Here is a 12,516-nt window from a genome sequence, read left to right as displayed (position 1 = left end):
TGATGGAAGGGACGATAAATGAGAGACTAATGTACTATAAAAGGAAGAGGACATATTTGCAGGGCATCAAAGAGGATTTAGGTTGAAGGAAACGTGCCATAAACAAATAAACAGAGGTTAGATTATTGGAGTGTAGTTTATGGGTCTGCCTGGAGGATTAGACGTGGTTCAGGGCCGGGCTCTCAGATTATGTATGGGAGCAGTAAGAATTCACCTGCGTGTGTCCTACGAATCAAGTCAGGAGAAATACCACTGTGTTTATGCAGAAAACAGCTCCTTGTCGACTAATGGATATATTTTTGAGTCAGCCAACCAAAAAGTGCTGCAGGCCTGATGGGAAAGGGAGAGTTTAGCTGGAGAGGAGATGCAACAGAGACCTGGGAGCATTGAAGAGTTCTGTCCACCTGTGATAGGGCCTATGATCCCTGTGGTTAGTAGAAACTCTGCTGGTAGATTGGAATTACTTCAAATTAAGGCAAGAAATGAAAATATAAATATAGTGACTATGTTTTATAGCTGTAAGGAATGTACTGTATACTGACTATGTGCAGGTTTTTACTGACAGAACAGAAGATCCAGTAGCAGAACGTACTGGTTATGCTGTGGTAGTTCCTGGACACAAAGATGTTTGATTAGCAGGGTTTGGTCAGATTACTTTAGTATGTAGCTGCACACAAATTACATGGATTTTATTTTTTGTAATTAGCGATGTAATCAATTTTATTACACAAAATGTCATCTAATCTGAATCCTTTTGGATTACGCTATTTAGAAATCAAATTTATACCAAAAATGGACAGTTACAAAAATTTGAGCTCGTCTTTAAACATCTCAAAACATTTTCAATGCAATGCAAATAATAAAATGCATTTTCCATATCAAGCATTTACAGTTTGTCAAATCAAAAGACCCTTACAATGACAGCACTGACAACCTCATACACACAACCTCTGTATGTGAGACTTTGTCAGCAGCAAGCAGACGCGCCTTTACAAAACAGAGGGCGCCCAGCCGCCCATTCCCCACACGGCAACATGACATAATTGACTTGACGTGTAAATGAGCAATACAAAAACCGGATGAAATGAATGCAAACAACACAGCTCATGCCGCCCCTCCACAAATGCCGCCCTGGGCGGCTGCCCGTATTGCCCATATGAGGAACCACACCTGACTACAGGTGACATGTGTCAAAGTCCACCAACCACACAACTGGGATTCTGTTTCAATTGTCTGTTTCAGGTTTGTTGCTGCTGTTAGGATTAGGGTTTGATCAAAGGCCATACAGAGGACTTGTATTGCAAGAGGAGCACTCAAAAATATCATCTTCCATTGTCAATGTAAATAAAAAGAATAAAAACCACATTGTCCATGGCTGCTGGCTGTTCTGCTCAACCCCATCGGTTAGCTTCCTCAGGAGAACAGGATTGATGGGAAAGTCTGACAAACCATCAGACCAGAGTTCATTTACTCCAGAAGATGGCAGTAATGTGTTTTGGAAGTGTGGACAAAAGACAGTACTATCAAAACAGTTCATTTTCACAACCCCTGCAAGAAGGTTTCATTAGAACTGGAGGAGCGTCTGTAAAGCCAGAAGGAAGAGTTATTTGTACATTGCGGGATAGCTCTAATGATTGGAATGGAGAGGTGATTGAAGAACTAATGGAAACCAAAAATCTAGTATGCTTAAATGATGGAAATGGTCAAAGAATCAATGTTAGAAATAGCACAGAATCAACAATTGATCTTACTTTAATATCGGAAACAGTGGCAGGTAATTGCAATTGGGAAACTGTCAGAGAAACAACAATAGGAAGTGACCATTATCCAATAATAACTGAAGTAGGAGTGCATTTAGAATGAATATGAGTATGAAAATGACAGACTGGACAGATGGGTTTTCTGCAGTGCTGATTGGGAAACATTTAAGCAGATAAATGATAAGGAAATGCAAAACATCAAGATGTCGATGAATTAAATCTTTCTGTTTATCAAACTATCCTAGGGGCAGCAAAGCAAGCAATTCAAAGGAAAGGAGGTGGGCATAAAAAGAAAATTGTACCATGGTGGATGAAAGAATGTGAGAATGCAATAAAGTCTAGAAATAAAGCATTTAAAGGGTTGAAAGGAACTCAGAATTTCCAGAATCTTATTGAATACAAAAGATTGCAAGTTAATGTAAGGAGAAGAATTAAAAGTCCAATGAAGGTCTATTGGAGGAAATGTTGTAGTTCAATAGGAAGGGAGACAGAAATTGCTAAAGTATGGGGAATGATAAAAGAATGGATGGGATTAAAAGAGAGTGAGGGTATCCTGTCTTAGTTGGCAATGAAACGAAGAACTAAGGAGAGTACAGCTAACTTTAAGTTACTGGGTTAACCTAAGAGGATGTAATGAAGCTCATCCAACACAAGATACAATGAAGCCCTGTTGGGAAAAGGAGTGGAGAGAAACTACAAGTTTTGGATGGACAATTGAGCAGAGAGCAAAAGAAGAACTGAAATAAACATCAGTCCAATGGTACCACTCTCAATAATACAGCCATGGATACTTCCTGACCCTAGTGTTGGTCTCACAGTGCTAATCAAGAAGAACAAGGAGAAGGGATTCATATTACATCCACAGGTAATAAAGGATTACATGGAAAATAACTACTATGGTTATGTTCAAAGTTAGAGTTCAAGTATCATTTAATCAATCAATCTTTTGTGTAGCACCAACTCACAACAAAAGTCATGTCATGACACTTTCCACATCGAGCAGGTTCAGACCATACTCCTTGATATATATTATTAATATGTTATTTATAGTTCCAGAATTCAAAATTAAATGTTGGGTTATCAGTGTATACTGGGGAGCTGATGGCAATATTGAAAGCATTACAGTGGGTTGAAGATGTGAGACCTTTGAGAGCAGTAATATGCTCTGACTCCAGTTAATCTTTAATCAGCTTGAAAAACAACCACTCCAACAGCAGACCAGAAGGAAGCTACAAGAATGAATCATATTGACATAACAGTAACCTTGAGTAAAACAGAAATGAAGACCACAATTAAATATAAATCAAAAGAAAGGTGGCAAAAGTAGTGGGAAGAAGAAAGAACAGGAAGATGGTTTTACAGAATTCAAAGGAAAGTAGGTGTCATAAGAAGGACTTGGAGATCCTGCAGAGCAGAAACCCCATACCATCATATCAAGGCTAAGTTTTGGTCATACATGACTCAATAGCACTTTATTTGAAGTAAAGAAAAATAATACAGAGGAGACTGTGAAACATGTTATACTCAATTGTACAAAATATGATGCTGAGAGAAGGGAATTTATACAGAACCTTAAAGAAATGAAGTTAAGTTTTGATTTAAGAGACATTCTACAAAAAATTATTTTATTTATTTATTTTATTTTATACATTTATTTCTTTGTTATAGTTATTATTTTCCTTTAATTATCAGAATTAGTAAATGTAAATTAGATTCCCGGTCCACCCTCCATACCAGCTGGTGGCGGTAATGCACCAAAATGTTGTTTGCCAACCGCCATAAAACGCCAAGAAGAAGAAGAAGCACTGCGACATTAAACCACGAAGAAGGAGAAATAACAGGAAGCAGGCGCATGCGCAGAAGGGGGCCGGTCCATTGAGGGACAGTGAACAGTTCTCATTAGATTTGCTCATTAGATCATCAAAACGTCGTACGCAATGAGGTAAATCTATTTCAACCCCTTTAACATAAATGGCATTGTGTTTTACAGTTTGTAACGAGAACATGTTGGTTGCAGCTCTTAGTTCCAGTGCGAGTTGTGTTAGCATAACATGAAGCTAGCAGCGTGCATTGTCTGAACGCTGGCTACAAGCTAACCTGTTAGCGAGCTATCGAATTAAATTGTTTTAATAATTCTTCCAAGTGTATCTTCGCCGTGAAGCGCGTTGGTGTTAAGCTGCGGAGGAATTTAACTTTAACATGTGTAATATGTCAACTGTCCAGCGGGCTAACGTCGCCTAGCCATGTAGCTGATTGAATGAATGAACGATGTGTATCGTAGCTGAGGTTATAGCGTAGCAGCTGGGTCCATCAGGTCCAGGAGACAGCATTAGCCCTTAATGTTCGCAGTGGGACGAAACGGTGCTTAAAGGGAGTATTGGTTGTGTTTTACAAGTTAAAGTGAGTGAGCAGCTCCGACATGTTACTGTGTTTGTGTCCAGAGGAGACCGCGGCAGGGGCCGGGGAGGCCGCTTCGGGTCCCGTGGAGGACTGGTCCAGGGGTGAGTTCTTTATTATTCATTACAGCAGCCGAGCCTGACTCTAGTGTCCGGACAGATTCACCTAAAGCATGCTTCCCTCAGACTGCACCGAGGTGAAGTTAGTTTCAGGTTGGATATTGGACAGACATTCACTCCGGAGACACCCAGCGGCGTCTCTTCCTCAGTGTCACCCAGTGTTGGCAGCAGGAGGACGGTTAGCAGACTCAGGGACCATCAATATGATATTAGGGAAATTCTGACAAAAATAACACTGAACTGATTTCATATAGCTCACTTATTTTAATTGCCAATGTGTTATGTATTTATTTGGCAAACATAGTTTTATAAGATAATGGCTTTTTTTCAATAGCTTCCATGTCATATGACCCAGTGACCACAAACCAATTGTATTACTAAATGGGACGAATAAGACACACCTCTTTTATTACATTTTACTTTACTTTAATTTTCAGAATAAATATTCATGATACTGTGATGTCACCACTTTGGAGTGAAATAACCATCCATCCATGTTTGATCCCCCACATTCATGTGCAGTGCTCGCAGTTGTTACTGCCAAACTACAAACTCTGAAGCTCTCTTTTTCATTCCTGTCTAGGTACCGTCCATTTGTCCCACACATCCCATTTGATTTTTATGTGGTGAGTAAAAATCCTACGTTGGTCGAGGGGGGTAGGGGTGGTGGTGGTGGTATGTTTTCACTTCAGCAGGGAACACAAGAAAAGGAAGTTGAAGCACTCAAATGCTGGCATATTGTCAATAATAAAAAATTAATAACTCAGATGTCAGTAGTGCTAGTTACAGAAAATAACATTTTAGTCTTTTTCCTATTACTGTTTGTTTGGCTCTCTAAAATAGACAATATAACATCCATTCTGTTCATGTACAAACTCAAATACTACGTATCATAACATACTCCATACATATATACGCAGATAAAGACCCTGTCAGGATGTGAACATGGGTGTCTGCGTCATCGTTTTAAAAATCTGTTTCTGAGAGTCCAGACCAGAGATATTAATGATAAATCATTGATCGACTAATTGGCATCAAGAATTTAAGCAGTTAAAGATCAAAGATGGGCACAAATGCAACAAAGTATCTTGTTACAAAATACGAATACTTGCTTATGAAATCAAGCAAAATAAAATACAAAATACTGATATGAGAAAATGTATTAAATCAAAATACAAATGATTTTTAATTTAAAGATTACAACAAAACATGTTATACAAACTGATATCAGTAGTAGCCTCAGTATCAGTAGCCTGTATATGGATTGGATTTGACAGGAGCTCTGTAATTAAAATAAAGTCATTGTTTCGTGTTACTAGTATGGGTCAAGTCGGTGGTTAAAACAGTTTTCGAATGGAAAAACGTCCATATGTCATGAGGTCGGTTTTAGCAACCTAAAAAAGCTGTTTATGTGTGTGAGAAAGGCCAGAAGCATAGCAAAATCTCTGTTTTAAGGAATGCCCGTGTACGTGTGGATGGCCTAGTTCACCTCTGACCGCAGCCAGTATCATTTTTGGGTGTGCTTGTGTGCTCTTGCTGTATTCACATGCTCTTAGATTGTCCCTTTTCCTGAGTTAGGAAGTCATTCTTCCGACTTCAGTGTGTTCATGTATATCATGGACGCAAAAAGGAGGTGTTTTGTATTTTAACGCTTTGAACGTTTAAACAACACTTTGACAGCTGTTTCCAAGCTTGAGTGACAAGGAAACAATGCAGTGACTTTACAATATATAACTTTCTCTCACCATCAACCCAATGTTTATTTTCATCTGCCATGTTTCAGTGTCATATGACATCAACTTGTGGTATTCTGACCTGAGAGGGCATCCATGTGAAATCCCAGTTGGAAAAACAATTTTTCTGACTGTGCATTCATGTGCTGTTGGAACTGTCAGAAGCACCTGTAGCCACACCCAGCCGTGATGTCACAGGGTCCTGGATTACACCTGCACATCACTGCAGGGGGCTCAGACCTTTTTTCAGGGGGTGATAAGTCACCATAGTTACATGTTTTTGATGTGATTTCTGTAAAACGACCATAGTATTCTACTAGTGTGTGTACTGACGCAGACTGTTGTTTGTCACAAGTGTGAGATGGCCTTCCCCAGAGTGAAGCCTGCGCCTGACGAGACGGCCTTCAGTGAGTGTCTGCTGAAGAGAAATCAGGACCTGAGCCCCACACCGGCAGAGCAGGTCAGTCCTCAATACCAAATTACGATTTATTTATCTTTTGTTCATGCAGTGTGTCTTTTACATTCACTGACAGAAACCCTGTTTATTGGTCTCTTCCTGCATTTAGTCCTCCATCTTGTCCCTGGTCACAAAGATCAACAATGTCATTGACAACCTGATTGTTGCACCAGGCAACTTTGAAGTGGTGAGTCCTTTTTTCTTTGATTGCAGCTAAAAACCTAAATGACTGAGTGATGTGCACATTATTGTAGTTCAGATCGGGGTGTGTAAGTTGACAACACACCGTACTTGTATAATGCTGATTAGTGTTCTTCTGTCATGGTCCAGTTCCCTGCCCTGCATGTGTAAGATATTCCCTCTTCCAGCACACCTGATTCAAATGGTCAGCTCGTCATCAAGCTCTGCAGAAGCCTGATAACTACTCACTCATGTGAATCAGGTGTGCTGGTGCAGGGAAACCTGTAAAGAAATGCAGGGCAAGGGCCCCCGGACCAGGATAGGAAAAACACTGCTGGAACATCTCAGCCTCCACGTTTAACAATGGCCCCATTCACACTGCCCTTTCAATGCAATTCAATCAGAGTTGAAATGGTTCCTGTGCCTCCAAGCAGACACAGTACACAGTATAAATACACAGTACACAGTATGAATACAGACTGCAGCTCGTTCTTCATGTGCAGCTGTTTGTTAACAGGTAACAGACAGAAAACCACAGCCACAGTTTGAACTTTAATGTCGTCGGTTCACAATCCAGAGGAAGTTTAACGTGTTTAACAAAAGCTTTGTTTGCATGAAAATGAATAATCAGGATATCAGCAGGAGCATCACATCCTGACATGTCCAGTGATAAAACTGTGACAATGAAACAGGAACTGAACTCTGAAAAAACAGACAGCAAAGCAGATGCAGATCCAGCTGTTAGTTTCTCCAGAGATCAGCCATTGAAAAAATTATCCATGAAAGTTCATCACTAATTTCCAAGTGTAGTTTTGAACTGATTACACTTTACACTGCAGACACACGATTGATTCTTTCACGGTGGTGATGTGGGATCACAGGTATATCCATGGACACCGTGGGAAATCTGTGGATTGGGCGGTCCAGGTCATAAACTAAACATTGTGATAATATCAGATGGGCTGCTGGTGGGTGAAATAATACATCTCATTAAAGAGGAAAACATTACATTACCTGTACTATAGGAGACGATACAAGTGCGTCTCTCTGTTAACAGAGCTGTGCGCAATTAGGCATGCATCCATATGTGGAAAAGCCTCTGTCATCCTGTTTCTCTGGAGTATTGAAAAGAAATCACAGTGACTGTCAGCCCTCCTGGCCGAGACTTCAGTGAACTTTCCCCAGAAAACAGCATTACTCCCCGCGAGTGAGATCCAGACAGGGTCCTGTTTACTGATGGTGATTATGTAATTATGTCATTGGGAGCAAAAACGTAATTTTGACACTTTCCAGGATGTTTGGTGGGTCAGGATATCAATCACAACACATCATAATTGCATCCATATGATTATAAACAGTCAGTGTATACATGTTTAGATTAACAGGGGGACACCGGGGGAAACATGTTGAAAAAAACACACATCTCAATGTCATGATGTGTACCGCCACACCTCTTGATTCCGCTGGCATGCTGTATGAAATGACACACTGGAGCAGCTTTAAGCCGGCGCTGCTTGGTTCAGTGTGAACAAACGAAGGCAGCGTAAAGACGAGCATTCAGTGCGGTGATGATGCGGACTCTGTGTGAAAAGGGCTAGTGTAGCAGTGGGAACAGGGATGATATCAGGATTGTTTTAATCTTTTGAAAACATTTGTGATAACAAATGAATAAACGTGGTGAATGTGACATGTTGGGTATCAAAAACAACTTCTTCAGCGCAAAGAGTTGTACTGTAAGTTTTCAGAATCATTAAATGGAGCCTGTGAATAATGAGTGCATTGCATGTTGATAATGTTGGACCTCTGTCTCTTCATAGCAAATTGAAGAGGTGCGTCAGGTTGGCTCATACAAGAAGGGCACCATGACGACAGGGCACAACGTTGCGGACCTGGTTGTAATCCTCAAGATCCTGCCTACACGTGAGTGATCAGTAGGAAGTGATGTCATCTCCATATAAAGTGAAGAGGCTCTCAATGTAATAATGCAAACTGTAACCCTGCTGCCAATGTGTTAACTATGACCCAGTATTAAAAGCTTTTGGAGGTGTTGGTTGTTCTAAGTCAGACCATCCAATCGTCTATATGATATGGATGTATGATGTACAGATTAAAGACCTGTGTGGATCAGGTAAAGGGCCAGCTGACAGAACAGCAAATGGCTCTTGGTTATTTTACTGCAAAGAGACATTTCTTTATTGGATGCTGATGATTTTATTTTTTCTTTTACAGTGGAGGCAGTTGCTGCCCTCGGCAACAAAGTAGTGGAGACACTTCGCACACAGGACCCTACTGAAGGTAACACAACAATGAACTTTTGTTCCCTTCTTAAAAGGTTTAAAAAAGTTGGATAAATATGTGCATGTTTTTTAATTTAACAATTTGTGTGATATTATTTAGTTTAATTTAATTCAGGATTTAGATGATGGACTTCAGTTTAATTCAGTGACCAGTTTTAGTTGAGGCGTGTCCTGTGAAAATCACCCAAGCCATTTGTTTGAAGCATGCACATTGTATTTGTTAAGGTTTTATTGAGCATGTGGCCCACAGTCAGCTGGAAATGTAACATTGCTATGGTAGTGTATCTGTGACAGGCAGCTGACTGTGTACCTGTTGCTTTCAGTGCTGTCCATGCTGACCAATGAGACGGGTTTTGAGATCAGTTCAGCTGATGCTACCGTCAAGATCCTGATCACCACCGTCCCTCCCAACCTGCGCAAGCTGGACCCAGAGCTGCACTGTACGAGCGTATACACACACACACACACACACACACACACACACACACACACACACACACACACACACACACACACACACACACACACACACACACACGTACACAGCATTTAAAAGAAGTGTTTCTATGGTAACCCTGTAGCTTAAGGGTTAACATGTCCTTACAGAATGTCTTACGAAACTTCATGAAACTGTCAGTCATCTTTCCTCTGTGTTGATGCTCACAGACCTCAGTTGTATTTCTAATCCAGCCTGTGACACCAGTTAATGTTGTGTGTTGTGTCTTCAGTGGACATTAAGGTGCTGCAGAGTGCCCTCGCTGCCATCCGCCATGCTCGCTGGTTTGAGGAGAATGCTTCTCAGTCAACGTAAGGACATCTCCTTTAACTACCAATCCGCCTGCTGTTCTCTATTACCAGAGCTGATTCATGTAGAGGCACGACTCTAATATGCTTGCCTGAATTTATTGATTTGATGCTGATAATATTCAGGGTCAAAGTGCTGATCCGCCTGCTGAAGGACCTGAGGCTGCGCTTCCCTGGCTTTGAACCCCTCACTCCCTGGATCCTGGACTTGCTGGTAAGACCAGAATTCTGCTGCTTCACAGTCTGAGTGCTGATATTTTACGTGACAACACGGTCAGATTAAAATACAAATGCCTGTGACTGCATGTACACCTCAAGCCTTGAATGTTAGACTGGGTAGGTGTTGCATATTGGCACATGTACCCCACCAGTGATAGGCTGGTGTCCATTCTGTTCCAGGGCCACTCTGCAGTGATGAACAACCCGTCCAGGCAGCCCCTGTCCCTGAATGTGGCCTACAGGTTGGCTCCCACTGCCCTCAGTATTCAGATAGTTACAGTCACTGTAGATGGGACGTTGTCTCTAAGCTTTGTGTTGGACTTTGTGTGTTTTAAAGACGCTGCCTGCAGATGCTGGCTGCTGGTCTCTTCCTGCCCGGCTCTGTGGGCATCACTGACCCCTGCGAGAGTGGAAACTTCAGAGTGCACACAGTCATGACCCTGGAACAGCAGGTAGGTCTTCTCCTGCCCCCTGACTGCAGGCCTTACAGGGAGCTTGTTCTAGTCTTTATGATGCGAGAATATAAAACTGCTGTTTGGGTGAAATTTGGGACACCCGGGTTGCGTTTGCAATATGGGTGCAGCGTTCTATACTTAGGTAGTGTGAAAATTGGCAGTTATTGTAACGTGTACATCTGTTTATTTACAGTATTGAATTCTTCTGTGTTAGCATTATGTAAATAAAGTTACCTTGATACTTTTCAAAAAAGCCTTTTTTCATTCCTGTGAGGGTCATTGTAACTGATGCTAATAACAACAACTGTGTCACATTGTATACTGTGATATTTTCTAAGATGGTTATCGTACTGTGAAAATCTCATACCGTTGCAACCCTAGTTTTTAATGATGTAGGAGGCAGTATCGCACTGGAACATGGCTATCTAACTATTGGCTATTTAACAGAGTTAAAGCTCTGAGTGTTGCATGAACCTGATGACAGTGTGATGATGTTTCCTTGTGTGTGTTTGTGCAGGACATGGTGTGTTTCACAGCTCAGACCCTGGTGAGGGTGCTCTCTCATGGAGGTTACAGGAAGATCCTTGGTCTTGAGGGAGATGCCAGCTGTAAGTTAATCTCATTCTTCAATATGAGCAGTATAGGCGGGCTTCATATTAGCAGGTGGATTTTAAAGATCATTGCCAGATCATCATTCCAGTGGATCTCATGGAACCTTATTTCGGAAAAAAAAGATACAGAAGTCAAAGAGGAAAAACAAATCATTTTTTGATCCTGTTTGAGTTGTGCCATGAATCTCATATATGGTGTTCATCTCACTCAACACACGTCACCAACATGGAGCCGACTGGCCTTAGAAAAGGTAACATACAGGAGCAGCTCTACAATGTTTGAGTTAGGGGTTTTGGTGAGCGTTCAACGAGACGTCGTCACTAACGAGACCATTGGCTGTGTATTTCTTATAATGATGTATTTTCAGTCTGATATTTCATTAGTTTGACAAACTGACTTTATTGACTTGGAAAATTATCTTTTAACCTGACAAACATCATATGTGGGATTCATGACAGTTCAAACACACTTTAAAGCAAAATTGCCAAAGAACTCCCTCAGTCATGTTCAAAAACAGACAGAACTTAACCTTTCTCCACATGGGACATTGAGTTGCATGTTTCATATACTGACCTGTGATTCCACAAATTGAGCCTGTGTGGGCGATTAAAATGAATGAATAATGCTAATCGGACTGTTGTTGCAGACCTGGCAACAGAGATGTCCACATGGGACGGTGTGATCGTCACTCCATCAGAAAAGGCATATGAGAAACCTCCAGAGAGGAAGGAGGAGGAAGACGAAGCTCTGGAGGAGGGAGGAGACGGAGAGGATGAGAGCATGGAGACCCAGGAGTGACGAGGTGGAGCTCAGGTTGGAGCATCTCTACATTTTACCATCAACAACACAAGTTTATTCCCTAAACTTTTTTTAATGGCTCAAAAGAGAAGATGTGTCTGTTTTTGTTTGTTGCCAAGTATTAGAACCAGGGTTCTCTCTGATGAGCCACTGTTAGGACAGGAACTGTGTTTTTTCTTTGACAAGCCACAGTAGAGTGCTCAGTTTGCCATCATTTTAATCAGTTTAAACACAAAGAAGATACATCAGATCTGTTGCTCTCATTATCAGTGTTGTTTTTAAAGGGTTAGTTCACAAAAAAAGAGACAAAACATTTACCTCTTTACCCCCAATGCTATGTAGTAGACACATTTGTTGTGCGGCTGAGGTTCTGAGATCAACCCACACAATACACAAAGCTGTTTGTAAACTGTTCATATACTCACTTTGACATCTAGAGTCATAACACACTTGTTCTACTCTCTGTCCATAGCCAATATTGGTCAGTCGTTGAAGACGTCCTGTCAATTGGGCCGTGCTGTGTTCTTTGGATGTTACCTGAACAGAAACACCAGCAGGAACAATTGTTCCACCTGCCGGGCACTGGTCCTGTGTTGTTTTTATTTTCCATTTGGTTTTTACTTTATTTGTATCAGTCAACATTAACATGGTAAATTAAACTTTCTTTTGTTTTTCATTTAGCTCG

At 41.1% G+C, this 12,516-nt stretch overlaps 1 protein-coding gene across 1 annotated transcript; it reads left to right on the top strand.

Moving 5' to 3' along the window:
- Positions 1–3,611: 3,611 nt before the first annotated feature.
- ilf2 (interleukin enhancer binding factor 2) lies at positions 3,612–12,511 on the top strand. The gene is made up of 15 exons (XM_073463283.1): positions 3,612–3,702; positions 4,202–4,261; positions 4,860–4,902; positions 6,365–6,469; positions 6,576–6,653; positions 8,464–8,566; positions 8,876–8,941; positions 9,267–9,383; positions 9,672–9,750; positions 9,874–9,961; positions 10,147–10,208; positions 10,304–10,418; positions 10,939–11,029; positions 11,680–11,846; positions 12,304–12,511. Exons 1-14 carry the CDS (start codon positions 3,698–3,700, stop codon positions 11,829–11,831), a joined length of 1,164 nt encoding a protein of 387 aa, XP_073319384.1. The 5' UTR covers positions 3,612–3,697; the 3' UTR covers positions 11,832–11,846; positions 12,304–12,511.
- Positions 12,512–12,516: the final 5 nt, after the last annotated feature.

This window comes from Pagrus major, chromosome 3 (genome assembly GCF_040436345.1).
Source record: "Pagrus major chromosome 3, Pma_NU_1.0".
Lineage (NCBI taxonomy): Eukaryota > Metazoa > Chordata > Actinopteri > Spariformes > Sparidae > Pagrus > Pagrus major.
Note: the sequence above shows the minus strand (reverse complement) of the source record. Positions and strands in the feature narration are given on the sequence as shown.